The 17,570-nt window shown below is 41.0% G+C and overlaps 1 protein-coding gene across 2 annotated transcripts in view; it reads right to left on the reverse strand.

Moving 5' to 3' along the window:
• Positions 1-17,570, reverse strand: part of MYO16 (myosin XVI) — a 620,603-nt gene that overhangs the window by 282,118 nt on the left and 320,915 nt on the right. For both annotated transcript variants that reach the window (XM_086708430.1, XM_086708429.1), the window contains exons 13-14: positions 13,228-13,355; positions 7,205-7,310 (exon numbers count right to left, since the gene is read on the reverse strand). In XM_086708430.1, coding sequence (XP_086564556.1) covers positions 7,205-7,310; positions 13,228-13,355 — 234 coding nt within the window. The remainder of the gene's footprint in view (positions 1-7,204; positions 7,311-13,227; positions 13,356-17,570) is intronic.

Consider the following 17,570-nt stretch of genomic DNA (forward strand, 5'->3'; position numbering starts at 1 on the left):
ACATTCATTTTGTGCCAAGAATTATCCTAAAGTTTTATATATATAACATGTAATATATAATATAAACAAAGTTATATATAAAATTATGTATACCATATACATGCACACATACAGGTACACATGTATGTTTATGCAGATATTTCTTTTAATGCTTATAACTATTGTCTCGGGGCGCCCGGGTGGCTCAGTTGGTTAAGTGTCCACCTTCAGCTCAGGTCAGGGTCTCACAGTTCTTGAGTTCGAGCCCTTCGTCGGGCTCTGTGCTGACAGCTCAGGGCCTGGAGCCTGCTTCAGGTTCTGTGTCCCCCTCTCTTTCTGTCCCTCCCCGACTTGTGCTCTGTCTTTCTTGCTCTCAAAAATAAATAAAACATACCAAAAAAAAAAAAATCTAGTGTCTCCATTTTATATAAAAGGACATTGAGAGATTAAGTAACTTCCCCAAGGTTCAGAGATTACAGATAGTGGAGCTGGAATTCGAACCCAGGCAATGTCTCTGCAAAATCAGCATGCTTAATCAGTGCATCACCAGGCTATGAGTGCTGGAATAACAATAAGGGAATATAAGGCATAATGTTATATAAATCTAAAACTATTGAACAAAATGCAAAAGCTCTTATGGCAATCTTTCATTGTGTGCTGTTGGTCCATAATTCAAGCCTAAGATATTATTGGTTACACTGAAAAAAATTTTTTTTTTTATTCTCAAGTTAGTTAACATGGAGTCTCGTCTTGGCTTCAGGAGTAGAAGCCAGTGATTCATCAGTTAAATACGACACCCAGTGCTCATCCCAACAAGTGCCCTCCTTAATGCCTGTCACCCACTTAGCCCATCCCCCACCCCTTCCCCTCCAGGAACCCTTGGTTTGTTCTCTGTATTTAAGAGCTTCCTATGGTTTGCCTCCCTCCCTGTTTTTATCTTGTTTTTCCTTCCCTTCCGCTATGTTCTTCTGTTTAGTTTCTCAGTTTCCACATGAGTGAAAACATAGGATACCTGTCCTTCTCTGACTGACTTATTTCACTTAGCATAATACCCTCCAGTTCTATCCACGTCCTTGGAAGTGGCACGATTTCATTCTTTTTCATCCCTGAGGAGTAAATAACGCTTTTTATCTTCAATTATCCACTTGGCCAATAGGTGGCACTAAGTAAATGTGTTAAGAGAAATACCAAAACACACACACACACACACACACACACACACACACACACACACAAACCAGCAAAACTGATTATTGTTCCACTGCTCACCTTAACTCTCAAAGAAAATCATGAAAATATGGTACAATAACAAAACTTTAAACAAAAATATAGGCAAAAGGAAGTATGTATAGATTTCCTCAGTGGTCACTGATTCAAATTTTACTGGTATGATTTTTTTCGACTTACGACTGTGTGGGTTTTTTGGTTTTTTTCTCTAAGATTTTAATAGCTTTGCCACTAAAAATTATGCAATATTATTATGATAGTAGTTAACCTATTGTATTTTCTAAGAGTAAAAACCTGTGTCTTCCTCAATAAAAAAAAAAAAAAAAAAAGGCTTACTCATGTGTACCACACCACTGTGCTCTGTAAAAAGCAGTTATTCAATAAATGTGTATTTAAACAACGTAAGTGGAATTAAATGTCCCTTAAAGCTGAAAGTCATTTGGGGCAGAATTAGTGAAAAGTCCCAGGCAGTTGTTTTTTCCCCCAAAACATGATTTTTACGTTCCAAAAACCTATTGCCAGGGAAAAATCTCCTGCTTGTACAGCTTGAAATTCAAATACAGGGATTAAAAACAACAGTCTGAACTGATGGTAGCTATTTTGAAGCTGTACAGGGGAACTAGAGCAATCTCCATGGTTGTAGGGTTCAAACCCGTTGCGTAAAACACAACCCGAACCGTGTTGCCAGGGCAGAAGGTAAACCCGCGTAGACCTTTCAGGCATGACAACTGAAGGAGGAGATTAAAATTCAGAAACATGACAGCTGTGTGTCCCTTACAAACATGTGTATGGCCTCTATGAAAGTATCCAGTCCTCTCTGGAGCTCAGTGTCACCTCTCTAGCTCTCCGGACCCCACCTAAACCTGGTTCTTCCCTCTGTGCCCTCATGGGTCAGCAGGGAGCCAGCTCAGACCCCTTCACTTTGCCCTCTTCCTCCCCATACTCCAGGTTCTAATCTTCAATTATGTCATCGATGGAAACCACAAGGAAGATGCTCTCTTTTCTTCAGCTTTACATGACTCTGCTGACACCACCCCCCTGTGCCCTTCTTTTTACGTCCCGTGTTCCCTATTTTTCAGTAACTGCTGATCCGAATAACCTCTAGTGACTGCTTTTCTTTCGCAGTATACTGCGATCCAGGGCAAAATTGTGTGGGCTAGACTCCCCAGGGGAGATGCCCTGTGTGTGTCTGTTGCACACGCAGCCCTACGTGGCCACATCGTGGATAGTGGCTGCCGGCGTGGGAACCCACAGCAACGTCACACCACCCAGTGTGGCCGAACTGCGTTCCTATTCAACTCACCCACCTCTCTCCTTTCAGGCTTCCTAAGGAAGTTTCCTTTCATCCCACCTTGGATTGAACTTTAAGCCTTCTACTGAATCTCAGCTCCGCAATCAAGGATGCTCTTTTCTATTCATCTCCTTAATCAGACTTTTCTTTCCCACAAGAAGTACTGGCCATCCCCGAAATGTACAAAGTTTCACTGAACCCCTGTGATGTTATATTTACAGTCGATTCATATACATTCATTAAATACTTGTATTTAATTCCCACTTGTACACCAGGGCGCTGTGCAAGAACTGTGGGTAAGTTTTGAGAATGCTTTGAACACCAAATGATATTCATCTGGATTGTAATTTAAAGGGAAGCCAAAAACAAAAAACAAACAAACAAACAAACAAAAAAAACACCCAGCATAACTGATACGAAGTTTAAGCCATACTTAATCCTGGGCGATATTACCTTATGAGGCTAGGAATCACTTATTTATGACATCCTTAATTTGCATGAGAAATGAATAAAACAACAAACAAGTGAATTAGAAATGGTTTTCCTTGAAATTTGCATGGATATCATAATATTGATTCCCAGACGCTAACTGATTTGGAAGAGTTATATCTATCTAAAGAAATGCAACTTAGAATGTATTTACTTAAGCTAAACTGCGAAGCCAATTTACATAAAGTAATCTAGAATGCACTTTAGAAATTGCACAGCCTGCTCTTTCCAGAAGGATCATTTTAATAAATGATTGCTTTAGTCTATAACTTACAGTGAGGACCACTGTTCCTTGTCATTACACTTAGGCCAACAGCTGCTGGTATTCTGCTAGTTAACCTGAGTCTATTTGATAACTGTGTTCTTTAGAAATTCTCTAACTCTGCTATGTGAACATAGATAATTATGGTATCCTACCCAAGTCAACCCAAAATGTTAAATTATTTTGAGCTGTGCTGTACAATTATGCAGGTTCTCAGTATATGGTTTGAGCTTAATAAATGGTTATGAGTTAGTCATTAATGAACACATATGTCACCATAGATATTCTTCACAAAGAAAGAAATCTCCAGAATCAGGTGTAGGTTTGGGAATCCGTAAGAGCGGATTTAATTTCCTAAGGACATCTTTTTCAAAAGTCGAAAATGGGAAAAAAAATTACATTGACCTATCAATTAAATATACATTCCTCTCATTTATTTTAAAACTATTTTTTTAAATTTATTTGTTTTGAGATATAGAGAGCAAGGAGGGGAGACACAGAGAGAGAGGGACAGAGAATCCCAAGCAGGCTCTCCGCTGTCAGTGCAGAGCCTGATGCGGGGCTTGATCTCAGGAACCATGAGATCATGATCCTGACCTGAGCCAAGATCAAGACTTGGGTGCTTAACCAACTGAGCCACCCTGGCAACCCAAGTTCCTATCATTTCTAAATGAGGAATCAGATACTAAAATTTCTAGAATATTGGGGCACCTGGGTGGCTCGGATGGTTAAGTGTCTGACTCTTGATCTCAGTCAGCTCAGATCTTGATCTCAGGGTCATGAGTTCAAGCCCCACATCGGGTTCTGCGCTGGATGTGGAGTGTACTTAAAAATAATAAATAAATAAATAATAGACAGATTTTTAAAAATTTTTAATGTTTTATCTATTTTTGAGCAAGCACAAGCAGGGAGGGGCAGAGAGAAAGGGGAAAGAGGATCCAAATCGGGCTCTGCACTGACAGAAGTGAGACCGATGTGGGACTTCAACTCTTGAACAGCAAGATCATGACCTGAGCTCAAGTCAGGTGCTCAACCGACTGAGCCACCCAGGTGGTCCAAAACAAAAATTTATTTAACAAATAAGATTTCCAGAGTATTCTCACGTGCATGCCACCATGGCAGATATCCCTTGGCCCACAGCGATAAGTTGAAAGGACAGTGACAGAAAACCAAATACAAACTGCACAATTCTCACAGGGTGATGGGTTTCTACATCTTTATATAATGTGTGAACTTTTATTTATTTATTTATTTTAAATGTTTATTTATTTTTTAAGAGAAAGAGAGTGGGAGAGAGGCACAGAGGGAGGGAGATGCAGAATCTGAAGCAGGCTCCAGGCTCTGAGCTGTCAGCACAGAGCCTGACACGGGGCTCAAACTCACAAACCGTGAGATCATGACCTGAGCCGAAGTTGGATGCTTAACCAACTGAGCCACCCAGGTGCCCCAAACGTTTCAACTTTCAGATGGCTTTGTTTTAGGGAATAATCTAAGATAACAGCAGCTAAGTTTTTACTCCAATGTAATCAGACACTTTCAATATCAAGTCGCAGAATGAACTGGCAGGTATCTTTCTGCAAATACATGCCTGGCAAGGCCGGTGCAGGGGTGATTGTGGAGGGGGAGGCGTGCACCTGTCAGGTGACACCAGCACACTTCCCACACCTTGCTATGAAATGTGCACCAAGAGAGAGGGGACTGGAACCACACTGCCCGTCATGTGCATGACACACAGCACACGCAGCAAAACCTACGGGGTCCCGATGACGGACAAATGGTTTATCCATGTTAAGTTCATTTGCTATGTTTAAGTAAATGAATTGAGGTGACTTGGGATAATTAACTGTGTCTTAGGTATGCTGAAAATACTTCTAGATATCTTAAGCATGTACTCTTTCACGTGCCACATAGTACTTGAGCTCCAACTGTGTGGCGGGCTCTAAGATGGTGTCTCTGAATTCAAGGGACATGCACATGTCAGCCACTTAAGACATTGTTGAATAAATGAATGAGGGACAGAGGCCACATGGCCCAGCCTGGGGGGATACGTGTTCAAAGGTGGCTCTGGCAAGAATAGGAACAGGGAAACTCTATGAGGCTGGAGAACAGTGTTACCAGGTCAGATTGACGGGATACTGTGATCATGGGTGAAGCAGGGAGAGGCTGGCATCGAGGCCAAAGCCAGGTTTCCAGTTGGGCAATGAGAAAGTGATTGTGCCACTTATTTGATGGGTGGCCTGGGAGGAGAATGCTGAAGAAACCTGGGAGTCCCTGCGTCCAGCTCTGGACGTCTTAGGGATACACACTGTGGGATATCCAGGAGGGCTGCTGGGCAGGGGTCTATGTGGGAAGAAGGGGAGCTGGTGGGGTTAGGATGAAGCGTGACAGCACATGGAGGGGACAGAATCATGGGATCTGACAGCATGAGGAAGCACAGAGCATAAGACCCCGAGGCTCCTAAAGTAACAGGGCACACGTAAGGGAGTCTTATTTTTGTCTCAAGCATAGAATAATCATCATGAACTTGGGTTATTCTAGTTATTTCCTCTACAGTAATGAAATTGGAAGGCTAGCCCTGCAGGTGGAGACCCCCAGGGCAGCACACTTTTGGGTTCTGATCATGCCCCGATTGGTTATTGATGGGCTGTCTTTCCACCCACTAGGGCGTCTGCCTAGCATACGTGTTCCCTGCAGGATCCTTCTAGCAACTCTTGAGTTTGCACTTCCCCTCTACTGTGGCCAGAGAAAACCTGCTAAAAATACCTACCAGGACTGTGTAAAAACAAGACACAGTCAGTGGTGAGCACCCTACAGGTGTATTTTGGGTAAAGTTGCCGAGCTTTATTGTGTGAAATTTCTGACCTTTATCTTCGCGGCTAATAGGCCTTTCTGGTTCCTCCTTGAACCCTGGAGATATTTTAGGTGGATGAAGTATCACCACAAGGAGTCTTCAAATAAAAGCAGGTGTTACTGAATATAACTTAAGGTCAGTTTTAATTGCGTGAAGGGAGTCAAAAGTACAAACTCCCAGTTACAAGGTAAGTCAGTCCTGCAGCTGTAACGCACAGCATGGTGGCCACAGTTGGGAAAACTGCAGATTTGAAAGATGCCAAGCAAGTAAATCTTAAAAGTTCTCATCACAAGACAAAAAAATTTAACTATGTGGAGTGATGGATGTTAATTAAAAAATTATAGTGATGATCGTTTCGCAATACATGCACATATCAAGTCACTACGTTGCATACCTAAAAATACCAAAACGTACATCAAACAAGTCAATATTGGAGATGAACTTTTATTACCTGCCCCTCAATAGCATTAAGCTTTCTTGTTATCAGTTCTTTTTTTTTTAAATGTTTACTTATTCTTGTAAGAGAGAGAGAGAGAGACAGAACACGAGCAGGGGAGGGGCAGAGAGAGAGGCAGACAGAGAGTCGGAAGCAGGCTCCAGGCTCCGAGCTGTCAGGACAGAGCCCGACGTGGGGCTCGAACTCACGAGCCGTGAGATCATGACCTGAGCTGAAGTCAGACGCTTAACTGACTGAGTCACCCAGGTGCCCCTCTTGTTAGCACTTCTTTTACATACTTTGAAACTTCACTATCACCTCTCAATAGTCCCCCACAAAACGTGCTAATCGGGCCAATCCCCCAAAAGTGTCTACACACCGAGTGGCACTTTCTATGTGAACAACAGTAATCTCTAAGTATATTACATGTTTTCAATCCAACTATTCTGAGCAACTATAAAAAAAGAGTATGTATGTTCAAAATATTTTAAAATAAATCTTGAATGGCATTAATTTGCACCAGGCCTCAATCTTCTTTTTCTTTCCTTTATTTCCACAAACTTGGACCAATTAATGGTCAAGCTTATGGTCTATTATGATGTTCCCTTTTATTCACAAACTACAGGTGTCCCAGCTCAACATATTCTCTGACCCAAACAAGAAACTTACGTGCTTAAATTTGGAATCAAACATAGGCCTGCTGAAGCCAGATCTGCACATCAGGTGTCTCGTTATTTGTTTGCTGGCTTCAGACTTCCCCGATCCTCTCTCTCCACTGCCAGAAAACAGAAAGAAAACTCAAGTTTAGCATCTTGGAGAATGTAGCCAACAATTCAATGAGCAGCCATAATCCTGATACAAAGGTGGTGAGGGAAGGACGGAAGAACCTTTCCTGAGTGTATGATATCATCTAACTCTTAGCTTTGATTTGCTCATCCGAAATATTTAGTACATGTGTACTCGGTCACGTGCCCTCTTGTCGTTCCGGATGCTGAGGCAGCATATGAATTTGATGAACGTCTGCCATCCAATGTTTTGTGTTCAGCTTTGTAAATGAACGTAAGTGAGCGGGACCCCAAGGGACGGCCTCTACAGTGAGGATGCATGTGTCCTGGAGCAAATGGCCTTGTAAAAGCTTTCTGAGCCTCCCAGGAAAGACATTACACTTTCCTTGGCCAGAGTTGACCAGGAGAGTAAGGTGCCTGGCACACGGCAGATCCTAAAATGGCCACTTGCCTCTTGAGGCTTCTGTCAGTCTGACGTTTCACGTTCTCCATTTTCCTTGAATCCAGGAAATAATAGTAACCAAACTTGTTATCTGTAGTGACATTTTTGATGTTTCTCAAAACTCATCCAATTTCTATAAATAATTGTACTATATTCCTGACATGAGAGGATAGAGGATTATGTAAAATTCCAATACAGTTATTACTTACTAAATACCAAATAAAGTGGTTAGTGCTTCCAGATAGAATGCTCAGGAAAAGTCTTTACTCATCTGATAGCTTAAAAATTAATATATATATATATATATATAAATATATATACATATATATATATATATATATATATATATATATATATAAAGCTCTTTACTAGTGCTTTTTGGGCTTCTCCCCTGATTATTTGTACTAATGAATTGGAGGAAAAGGTGTTTGCCAGAAAAGAAGCTGAAATGTATTTTTTTATCCAAGTCTCCAGCTGCTAACAAAATACTTCCCTTCCCCGCATCTGCGCCGACCATAAATATTTTAATGACTTTCAGAACCACCACTCTGGCAGCCTGAGGGGAGCAGGTGCCAGAGGCCCACGCAAGATAAGGAGCTCCTTTTCTAGGTTCAAGGACATTTGCTTGTAACCTTCTAATTTCAGAGCAGAAACAATTTAGATCACTCGTGTTTGAAATTTCACTTCTACCCTTGTATTCGCTGTTATAAATTGGATGGTTTATAAACCTTGATTTTGTAGAGATTCTGCTCACATTTACGCAGGGTTGGATCTTGAAAACACCATTTTCCTTTTAAAAATGGCGCTCCTTCTTTCAGATGAAATTTACTAAGGGCCTACTATGTGCCGGAGTCTAGGCCAGGCTGCAGAGCTCAAGAGGTGCATCCGTGGGCAATCCGGGGGCCATCATCCATCATCCGGGATGCTCTCCAATGAACACCAAGCACATCACGAATGCATACTCAAACTGCAATGGAGCACAGCAAACAATGTGCCAGCAGGTGGAAGAAACCAGGGAAGACTTTGGGGGGTAGGCTCATTCTTGGAGAAAGGGTCGTGGAAGGCAGCCTTCACCCAACATGAAACACTCAACCGGTTCTTCCACAGCATCTATTCTGAAACCGGAAACAGGTGGTACATGGACGATGGTGAACGCAGCCGGCAGTCTGCACAGCTGGGAGGGTGTGCTGCTGCCCTGGAGGTCACGTGAGTGCCTTCCCCCGCTCTCGCCACTGCGCATGCTCTGTCACTCCACGTGGGGGTAGAGAGAATGATCAATTCTCTTACCTGGCCAAAATCACTAGCAATTTCAACCATCTCATAAAATCTCAAAATGGGCATATTTTGTTGAAACTCTGAGTAAAATACAAGGAAATTAAAAAAAAAAAAAAAAAAGAATACAGCACAGGGCAGGGTAGGATATCATATTGCAACTAAAAATCCTAGCATGATGTGTTCAAGAAATATCCCTTGATCTGAAAACCCAGTATATGATTAAACTAGAAACTGACGGAGGATTTTGGGCAGTGCCCATCATGGACCCATAGAAATCTGAAAGCTTATTTGAACAGCCTTGTCTGCAAAACCTGCACGTGACAGAGGCTGACCTTATTCTGCTAACTTCACAAGTTACTTCTATGTTCAGCTTATAACATTAATTTGGATTTGCTCAACACACTGTTAGGATAATGGATTTTTGTCACATGTGCTCTGACAATTAATTAAAACCATCTATCAAGGCCTTCAGAAAATTAAAGATAAGATTGATTATGGTGAACACCAGACTCTCAGTTATAACCCACGACAAAGATCTGAAAATTATTAAAAACTGTTTCTCAAGATGAAGCTTTGTGTGCTAGAGAGGCCTATAATTATCAATCAAGTGAAAAACAAAATAGAAATTTGAAAATAAAAGTTAGAAATTCCTGCTCTAGTCCTAAGTTATAGGACATGTGTTCCAGGAATATTTGCATTTTGATCTCCAAATCTTAAATTATCCTTTGTAAATGCTGGTTATGAGACACAATAGACTCTTGGCTGTGATCTTTTCTTTCTTTTTTAATTTATTGTCAAGTTAGCTAACATACAGTGTAGTCTTGGCTTCAGGAGTAGATTCTCATTATTCATCACTTACATACAACACCCAGTGCTCATCCCAACAAGTCCCCTCCTCAATGCCCATCACCCATTTTCCCCACCCCACCAACCCCCCCACCCACACCAACCCTGCTTGTTCTCTGTATTTAAGGGTCTCTAATGGTTTGTCTTCCTCTCTGTTTGCATCTTATTTTTCCTTCCCTTTCCCTGTGGTCTTCTGTTAGGTTTCTCAAACTCCACATATGACTGAAATCATGTGACATCTGTCTTTCTCCAGCTGACTTATTTCACTTAGCCTAATACTCTCCAGTTCTATCCAAGATGTTGCAAAGGGCAACATTTCATTCTTTTTCATTGCTGAGAAGTATTCCATTGTGTGTGTGTGTGTGTGTGTGTGTGTGTGTGTGTGTGTGTGTATGCCACATCTTTATTCATTCATCAGTTGATGGACATTTGGGCTCTCTCCATAAGTTGGCTATTATTCATAGTGCTTCCCTGATCTTCTAAACAATGTATTTAGTTGAGTTCTAAACTTACTAATTTTAATGAATTAGTATAATAAATGCAGAAAGCCTTTATCGTAGTCAAGACAATCAAGGAAGTAGAGAAGCCATATAAAAACATCAATCCTGAAAGAAGAGGATGACTAAAATAGTAAGTCCCTGTGATCACACATTTGTTCTTCACTTCTTGAAACCTGAACAGGAGTGCCTGGGTGGCTCCGTTGGTTGTGTGTCCAACTTTTCATTTTGGCTCAGGTCATGATCTCATGGTTCATGAGCTCAAGCCCTGCATTGACCATGGTGGACCCTGCTTGGGATTCTCTCTCTCCCTCCCTGTCTGCCCCTCCTCTGCTCTCTCTCTCTCTCTCTGAAAAATAAATAAATAAATAACCAAACAAACATTAAAAAAGAAAAAAACCTAAACGAGGAAAAAAAGTTTTTTCAGAAAGACTGAAAGACACATGGCATTATTAGCCTTTAAAAATGTCCCAAAGAGGGGCACCTGGGTGGCTCAGTCGGTTAAGCATCCGACTTCGGCTCAGGTCATGATCTTGCGGTCCGTGAGTTCGAGCCCCGCGTCGGGCTCTGTGCAGACAGCTCAGAGCCTGGAGCCTGTTTCAGATTTTGTGTCTCCCTCTCTCTCTGCCCCTCCCCTGCTCATGCTCTGTCTCTCTCTCTGTCTCAGAAATAAATAAACGCTAAAAAAATTTTTTTAAATAAATAAATAAATAAATAAAAATGTCCCAAAGAAATACTAATTCTGCAGAATATTAGCAAGTCCAACTGGAAAAGCAATCCCATGAGCAAATTCATGTAGAAAGCACTGGGTTAAAGATAAATGGGTTTTTATTGAGAAGGGCACCTTTGGGGATGAGCACTGGGTGTTGTATGGAAACCAATTTGACAATAAATTTCATATTAAAAAAACGATAAACGGGTTTCTTTACTAAAAGAACTTGCTAGATATTATGAAATCTGTAGCAGGCAGACTCCCAAAGGATATGATTCTTTGGCTCCTCAGAGCTTCGCTAAAACCTATGCGTTTCAATAGAATTAAGCAGATTCAATAAGAACTTAGGAAAACCCACGGATTTGTGCCCGGCATTTTAGGGAAGGCTGGGTGGGCTGCCAGAAGCCTCCTTGAGCAGGCTGCAGGGGGCAAGCCACGCACTGGTGTCTGGCTTGGAGAGTGGGGAAGCTTCGTTCACGCCCAGAAGCCAGACTATGGGTTCACATCCCACATACAGCATCCACTGGACCCTAGACTAATTAATCACCATTTACTAATTCACACTATTGGGCTCACATCCCAGATTCACTATTTACTGATCACAAGGCCCTAGACTAGTTACTCCTTATAATACACAGTCACCTGACCCATAAAATAGTGATGCTAAAGCTATGGGTAAGGCAAAACACGGAAAGTACCCAATGGAGGGTCTGGCACTATGTTCTCAATACGTATCAGTTGTTACTACTGCCCACACTATTATATACTCCCCATAATCTCATGGGTTTTTAAAAGTGTTCCCCTTTTCATCAAAGTTACACTAGAAAACCCAACAGAGCAGATAAAAATAGAGTTGCTTGATTGGAGGATGGCGGAGGCCTCCCCTGCTGCCGGTGCCCCTCCCATCTGGGGACACTTCAGCCCAAGTGTGAAAAAACTACTTGCATGCTACTTTGAAAATCAGAACATTGAAGTTTGCAACCACCAATCATACCCTCCACTGAACTTCTGACCAAAGTGATAATGTAAAAGTACATAAATAAGTGCTTATTTAAGTATTTAGATGTCTTTCGGGTTCTATGCAGTTGTCCATCTTTACTCACTTTCATTTCACTTTGAGGAGTTATGGAGAGCTTTATTCACACATTTGTTTCCAGTCAACACTACTGATTATAACTCAGGCAAAGCCATGAAGGTTACAGAAGTCCCCTCTGGTAGAATTTTCTCCTAATAAGAAACGTATTTCTTGGGACACCTGGGCAGCTCAGTTAGTTGAGCAACCGACTTTGGCTCAGGTCATGATCTCACGGTTCATGAGTTTGAGCCCTGCATCGGGCTCTGTGCTGACAGCTCAGAGCCTGGAGCCTGCTTCTGATTCTGTGTCTCCCTCTCTCTCTGTTCCTCCCCCACTCACACTGTCTCTCTCTCTCTCAAAAATAAATAAAGGTTAAAAATTTTTTAAAAAGAAACATAATTCTCAATGCAGATCTTGTTTTAATACCTAAATAATTTTAAATCATTTATCAGTACCTAATCACATTTCACCTCTACTCTCTACTTCTTGTGGTACTTGTGTGTATGGGGGAGTGGGGGGAAGAATTTTTGCTCTGATGTAAATCACTGTCATGAGCATCTGGTAATTTATGAGCTAATGCTACCATTATGTTTCAGTATAAAATATTTCCGGGTATATACTTTGGGTAAAATACAAGCAAACATAAATACCCAGGAGTGTGTGGGAAAGCCCACATTTGTAAGGTAATAATTTGTGTTTTGTATTTGAGCAGCACCACATTTTGTGAACCATGGTTCGCTAACAGCAGGTGCCTTTCCTTCCCCAGGGTTTCTAAGGCTTGAAAGCAAAAACACTCTGGTTCTAAGTAGTAAATCTTCCAAATGAATTGAGTTTCGGGTTAAGTTTGTTGGTATTGATTCAGCCACACTTGGGGCTATTTCTAATAACAACGATGTCTCTCCTTTGTAACGAGTCAAATGTACTTATTGCCAAGACATACTGGACTGCCGGGTGCTGAGGAAGTAAATAAACAGAAACCACGAGAAATGAGTACAGCTTGACCGCCAAGCCTCCAGCATGACGCCGAGCATCCATTCGGCTAGGCGCGGGGTGCACTCACCTGAGAATGAAGCACTGGGACCGCTGCTCCTGGAAAAGCTGGTGGAAGGCCCTCTCTGCACAGGAGAAGATGTGGGGCGGCAGGGAGGAGCAGGGCTGCCCCGAGCTGCTGAGATAAAGCTGGGAGACCTGCAAAATGTGTGGGACACAGATGTCTGTGAGAAGGCTCCAGCTCGTCTACCTCAGCACACAGTGGACTTCTTTCCAATACACAAATGTGACACAGTCTATTTTTGAATCTCATTTGTAACTACAAAACGTCTGGGAAATTATGCTCTTTCAGCACGTTTTAAGGGTTCACCATGATAAAACAGGGGCATACCCTTGATCCTGAATTACTTGGTTCACAGGTTTGAAATTATTCTGCTGTCCTTAAGCAGAGCAACTGACACAAATCCAGTTTAATAGACACCCACGGAGTAAGCTGAACCTGGGCTAATTTACATCAAATGCAATGTCTCTTGGCGACATTTCATTTCCGTAACATAAGATAGACAGGGTTTTTAATCCGAATAGAAAGCAGTTGCAGTTGAAACACAGAAGAATCTACAAATTTCTCAGAAAAACAAAAATTAACTTAATTTCAGTGACACAGTGATTGATGAGGATTGCCATGGTTCCAGTGTTTTTAGTCCTTTTGAGTTTCTAGTAAATTCTGCTACATTAGAATTAATCATTAAATGACAGGGAGGTGTCTGAGCTATGAAGAAATAGCATACTTATTTTTTATTTATTTATTTTTTTACAAAGTAACTTCCCTGTAGCCTCAAGGATGTCAAGGTTGGGAAGTTCAGGAGAAGATAGAGGGATGAATCCAGACAAGACAAAAGGGCCTAGAGGCTCAGTGTGCCTGTCCTGTGATGGTGGCCTGGGTCTTGGGCTCTGTGGGCATTATGTGGTGATGGGAAAGACCTGAATGAGGCACCCTGACTCGATGGTCACACTGCATCAGGAGCAATTTCCCGATTCCAATGGTGGTATGCGGGTTACACAGGTGAATGCCTTGGTTTGCACAATGTTTGGAAATGCACAAGGCATATACTCAAGGTTGATGGGACACCATGCCAGCAAATCATTTGAAAATGGTTGGGGAGAAAAAGTTGTTTGTGCTATTTATCTGCAAATTTTTCATATGTTTGAAGTTATTTAAAACCATAAGGGAAATAATTTTTTTAAATGGACTAAATGATCTACAGCTATAAGAAATAATTGGATGAATCGCACAAACACGATGTTGAGTGCAATCTATCAGACACAGAGAGAACACTCTCGATAAAGTATAAAAACAGGTGGAACTAGTCTACACTGTTAAGAAGTCACATGACCTTGGCAAGCTACTAGTGATTGCAGAAGAGTGAGAGTGTGGCTTCTGGAGAGCCAGAAATGTTCTGGATCTGAGGGCTCATGAAAATGTATCCATCTGGACACTTACAAATCCATGAGTACTATATCTCAATAAAAACTCCAAAAAACCCAAAATCTGTAAACACTGGTTCTGGTGCAGAGACCAGAAAAAGAGATCAGTGGAACAGACTAGAGAATTCAACCCAAGCCCACACATGGGTGGGGATTTGGGGCACAAAATGGGCTGTTTCATGCATCAGTCATACAGGATGGTGTTCAAAAAACCGATATTAGTAAAGGAAAAAAACACTGATCTCTAGCTCATGTGATATGTAAACATGAATTCCAAATGCATTTAAGTCCCAAATATAAACAGCAAAACATAAAACATTTACACAAGTAAAGAGAATAATACTGTCATGATTTTGGAATAAGTAAATACAGTTCCCAAATACAAATTATAATGGGAAGGATGACTTAATATCACAACAGCACATGTGACAACTGCTTTTCTACCACAAACATCAAACATACAGTAATGATGATAAAAGTCAAAGACAGAGAGGAGATTAAGCTGTGCATAGAATCCATATATTATCCATGTCTTATAAATGACTCCTACAAATATATGCCTACAAAGAAAAACTGGAAATAAAATTGAAAATTGGACAAAGAATATGAACAGAAGAGAATAACTAATAAGCATAAGAAAAGATCAGTAACTCTGTTATCCAAGGAAATCCCATTTCAAACAGTAGGGTAATAGATACAAAATACTGGTAACTTTATCAATGGCACAGTAATAATAATAATCATCATCATCATCACCATCATCATCATAATAGGGGTGTCTAAGTGCCTCAGTCGGTTAAGCCTTGATTTTGGCTCAGGTCACTATCTCTCAGTTGTGAATTCGAGCCCTGCATCAGACTCTGTGCTGACACCTAGCAGAACCTGCTTGGAACTCCCTCTCCCTCTATCTTCTCCCCCCCCCCCCCAAATAAATAAATAAACATTCAAAACAATAATCATAATAATAACAGTAATAATGGCTTACACTTGATGTGTGCTTGCTACTGTTCTAAGCACTTCATACTTATTCATCTAATTCTTGTAGAAATTACAAGTGGGGTATGAGAATCCTCTCCCTTTTTACAGGTGGGAAACTGAAGCAAAGAAGTTAGCGACTGGTGCAAGGTCACATGTCTAATTAGCAGTGGGGTTGGTTTCAAAAGGAAGTTTTCGCCAGCACTAGAAAAATGCATCTGCAGTACTGAGGGTTGTTCTTGCTAACTGGAACAGTGATTTAGCAACAACTTCTAAACTGAAGAAGGTAGGCTTGACCGCGAATCTCTGAAGAAACTCTTGCACGTCGGCAAAAAAGCACACACAAAACAGTTCTTAGCACCCTTTTGTAAGAGCAGAAAACATGGCAATAATTAAAAATGGGTATAGGGTTTAATGGATGAATATAAGTGATTGTGTTTTAATATGATAAAATACTATAGGACATTTAGAATAAATTATCTAGATCTAAAACTATCAATATAAAATATTTTTGAAAGCACAGTGACTAATGAAAATTTTCTTTCTTTCTTCCTTTTTTTTTTTTTTTTTTTTTTTGGTAAATGGATATGGTTTGTATGTCCTCTGAATGAATTAAAACAGAAAATAATGAAAAAAATAAAAAATGAAACAGAAAAAAATGGTATATGCAGTTTTTTTTTGCATGTGTACAATAGGACCCCCCTTATCCACCAGTTATATGTTCCAGGACCCCCAGGGGACACCAAAAACCACAGAGAATACCAAACCCTATATACACTTTTTTTTTCCTCTATGTACAGAACTATGATAAGGTTTAATGTATAAATTAGGCACAGTAAGATTACCAACAACAACTAAGAATGAAATGGAACACTTACAACAATATGCTATAATAAAAGTTGGCGGGCGCCTGGATAGCTCAGTCAGTTAAGCTTCTAAGTTTGACTGAGGTCACGATCTTGCAGTTCGTGGGTTCAAGCCCCGTGTCGGGCTCAGTGCTGACATCTCAGAGCCTGGAGCCTGTTCTGGGTTCTGTGTCTCCCTCTCTGCCCCTCTCCCACTCCTGCTCTCTCTCTCTCTCTCAAAATAAATAAACATTTAAAAAATTTTAATAAATAAATAAATAAATAAATAAATGAATGTTGTATGAGTATGGTCCCTCTCTCAAAATAACTTCTTGTCTTGTACTCACGCTTCTTCTTGGGATGATGAGAGATGATCAAATGCCTATGTGATGAGACAAAGTGCAGTGAGTATCGCAGGCACGTGATGTAGCATCAGGCCACTACTGACTTTCTTTTTTTTTTTTCTTAATTTTTTAATATGTTTTTATTTACTTTTGAAGGAGAGAGAGAGAGAGAGACAGAGCACGAGCGGGGGAGGAGCAGAGAGAGAGGCAGACACAGAATGGGAAGCAGGCTCCAACTTCTGAGCTGTCAGCACAGAGCCCGACGCGGGGCTCGAACCCACGAACTGCGAGATCGTGACCTGAGCCCAAGTCGGACGCCCAACCAACTGAGCCACCCAGGCGCCCAAGGCCACTACTGACTTTCTGATGCTACATTAGAAGGAAGATCAGTCCCTGGCTGACCGTGGGTAAGTGAGACCATGGAAAGCGAAAGCTCAGATAAGAGGGGGTGATTATATGTGTGTACGTATAAAGATTAGATGAAAGGATAATAGTTTCAGGGAAGTGGTTGTCATTGCTCATGAAAAGGAATTTGCCTCTGTTGATAGCACACTACACCATCTGATCTAAGACACCATATAATTAAAACATAGCTTTATTTTCTGTACTGCACAGAAAATAAACGTTACAGTTAAACCAAGGCACGATGTGTTCTTACCACTTCTTTATAGCTGCATCCCAATCTCAGGAGAGCATTTGAACAAATACGACTTCTTTATTTGAAATAGTTTTCAAATTTTTGTATTTTTGGTTATTCCAGAATT

Source organism: Puma concolor, chromosome A1, assembly GCF_028749965.1.
Source record: "Puma concolor isolate L17-30 chromosome A1, mPumCon1.1.hap2, whole genome shotgun sequence".
NCBI lineage: Eukaryota > Metazoa > Chordata > Mammalia > Carnivora > Felidae > Puma > Puma concolor.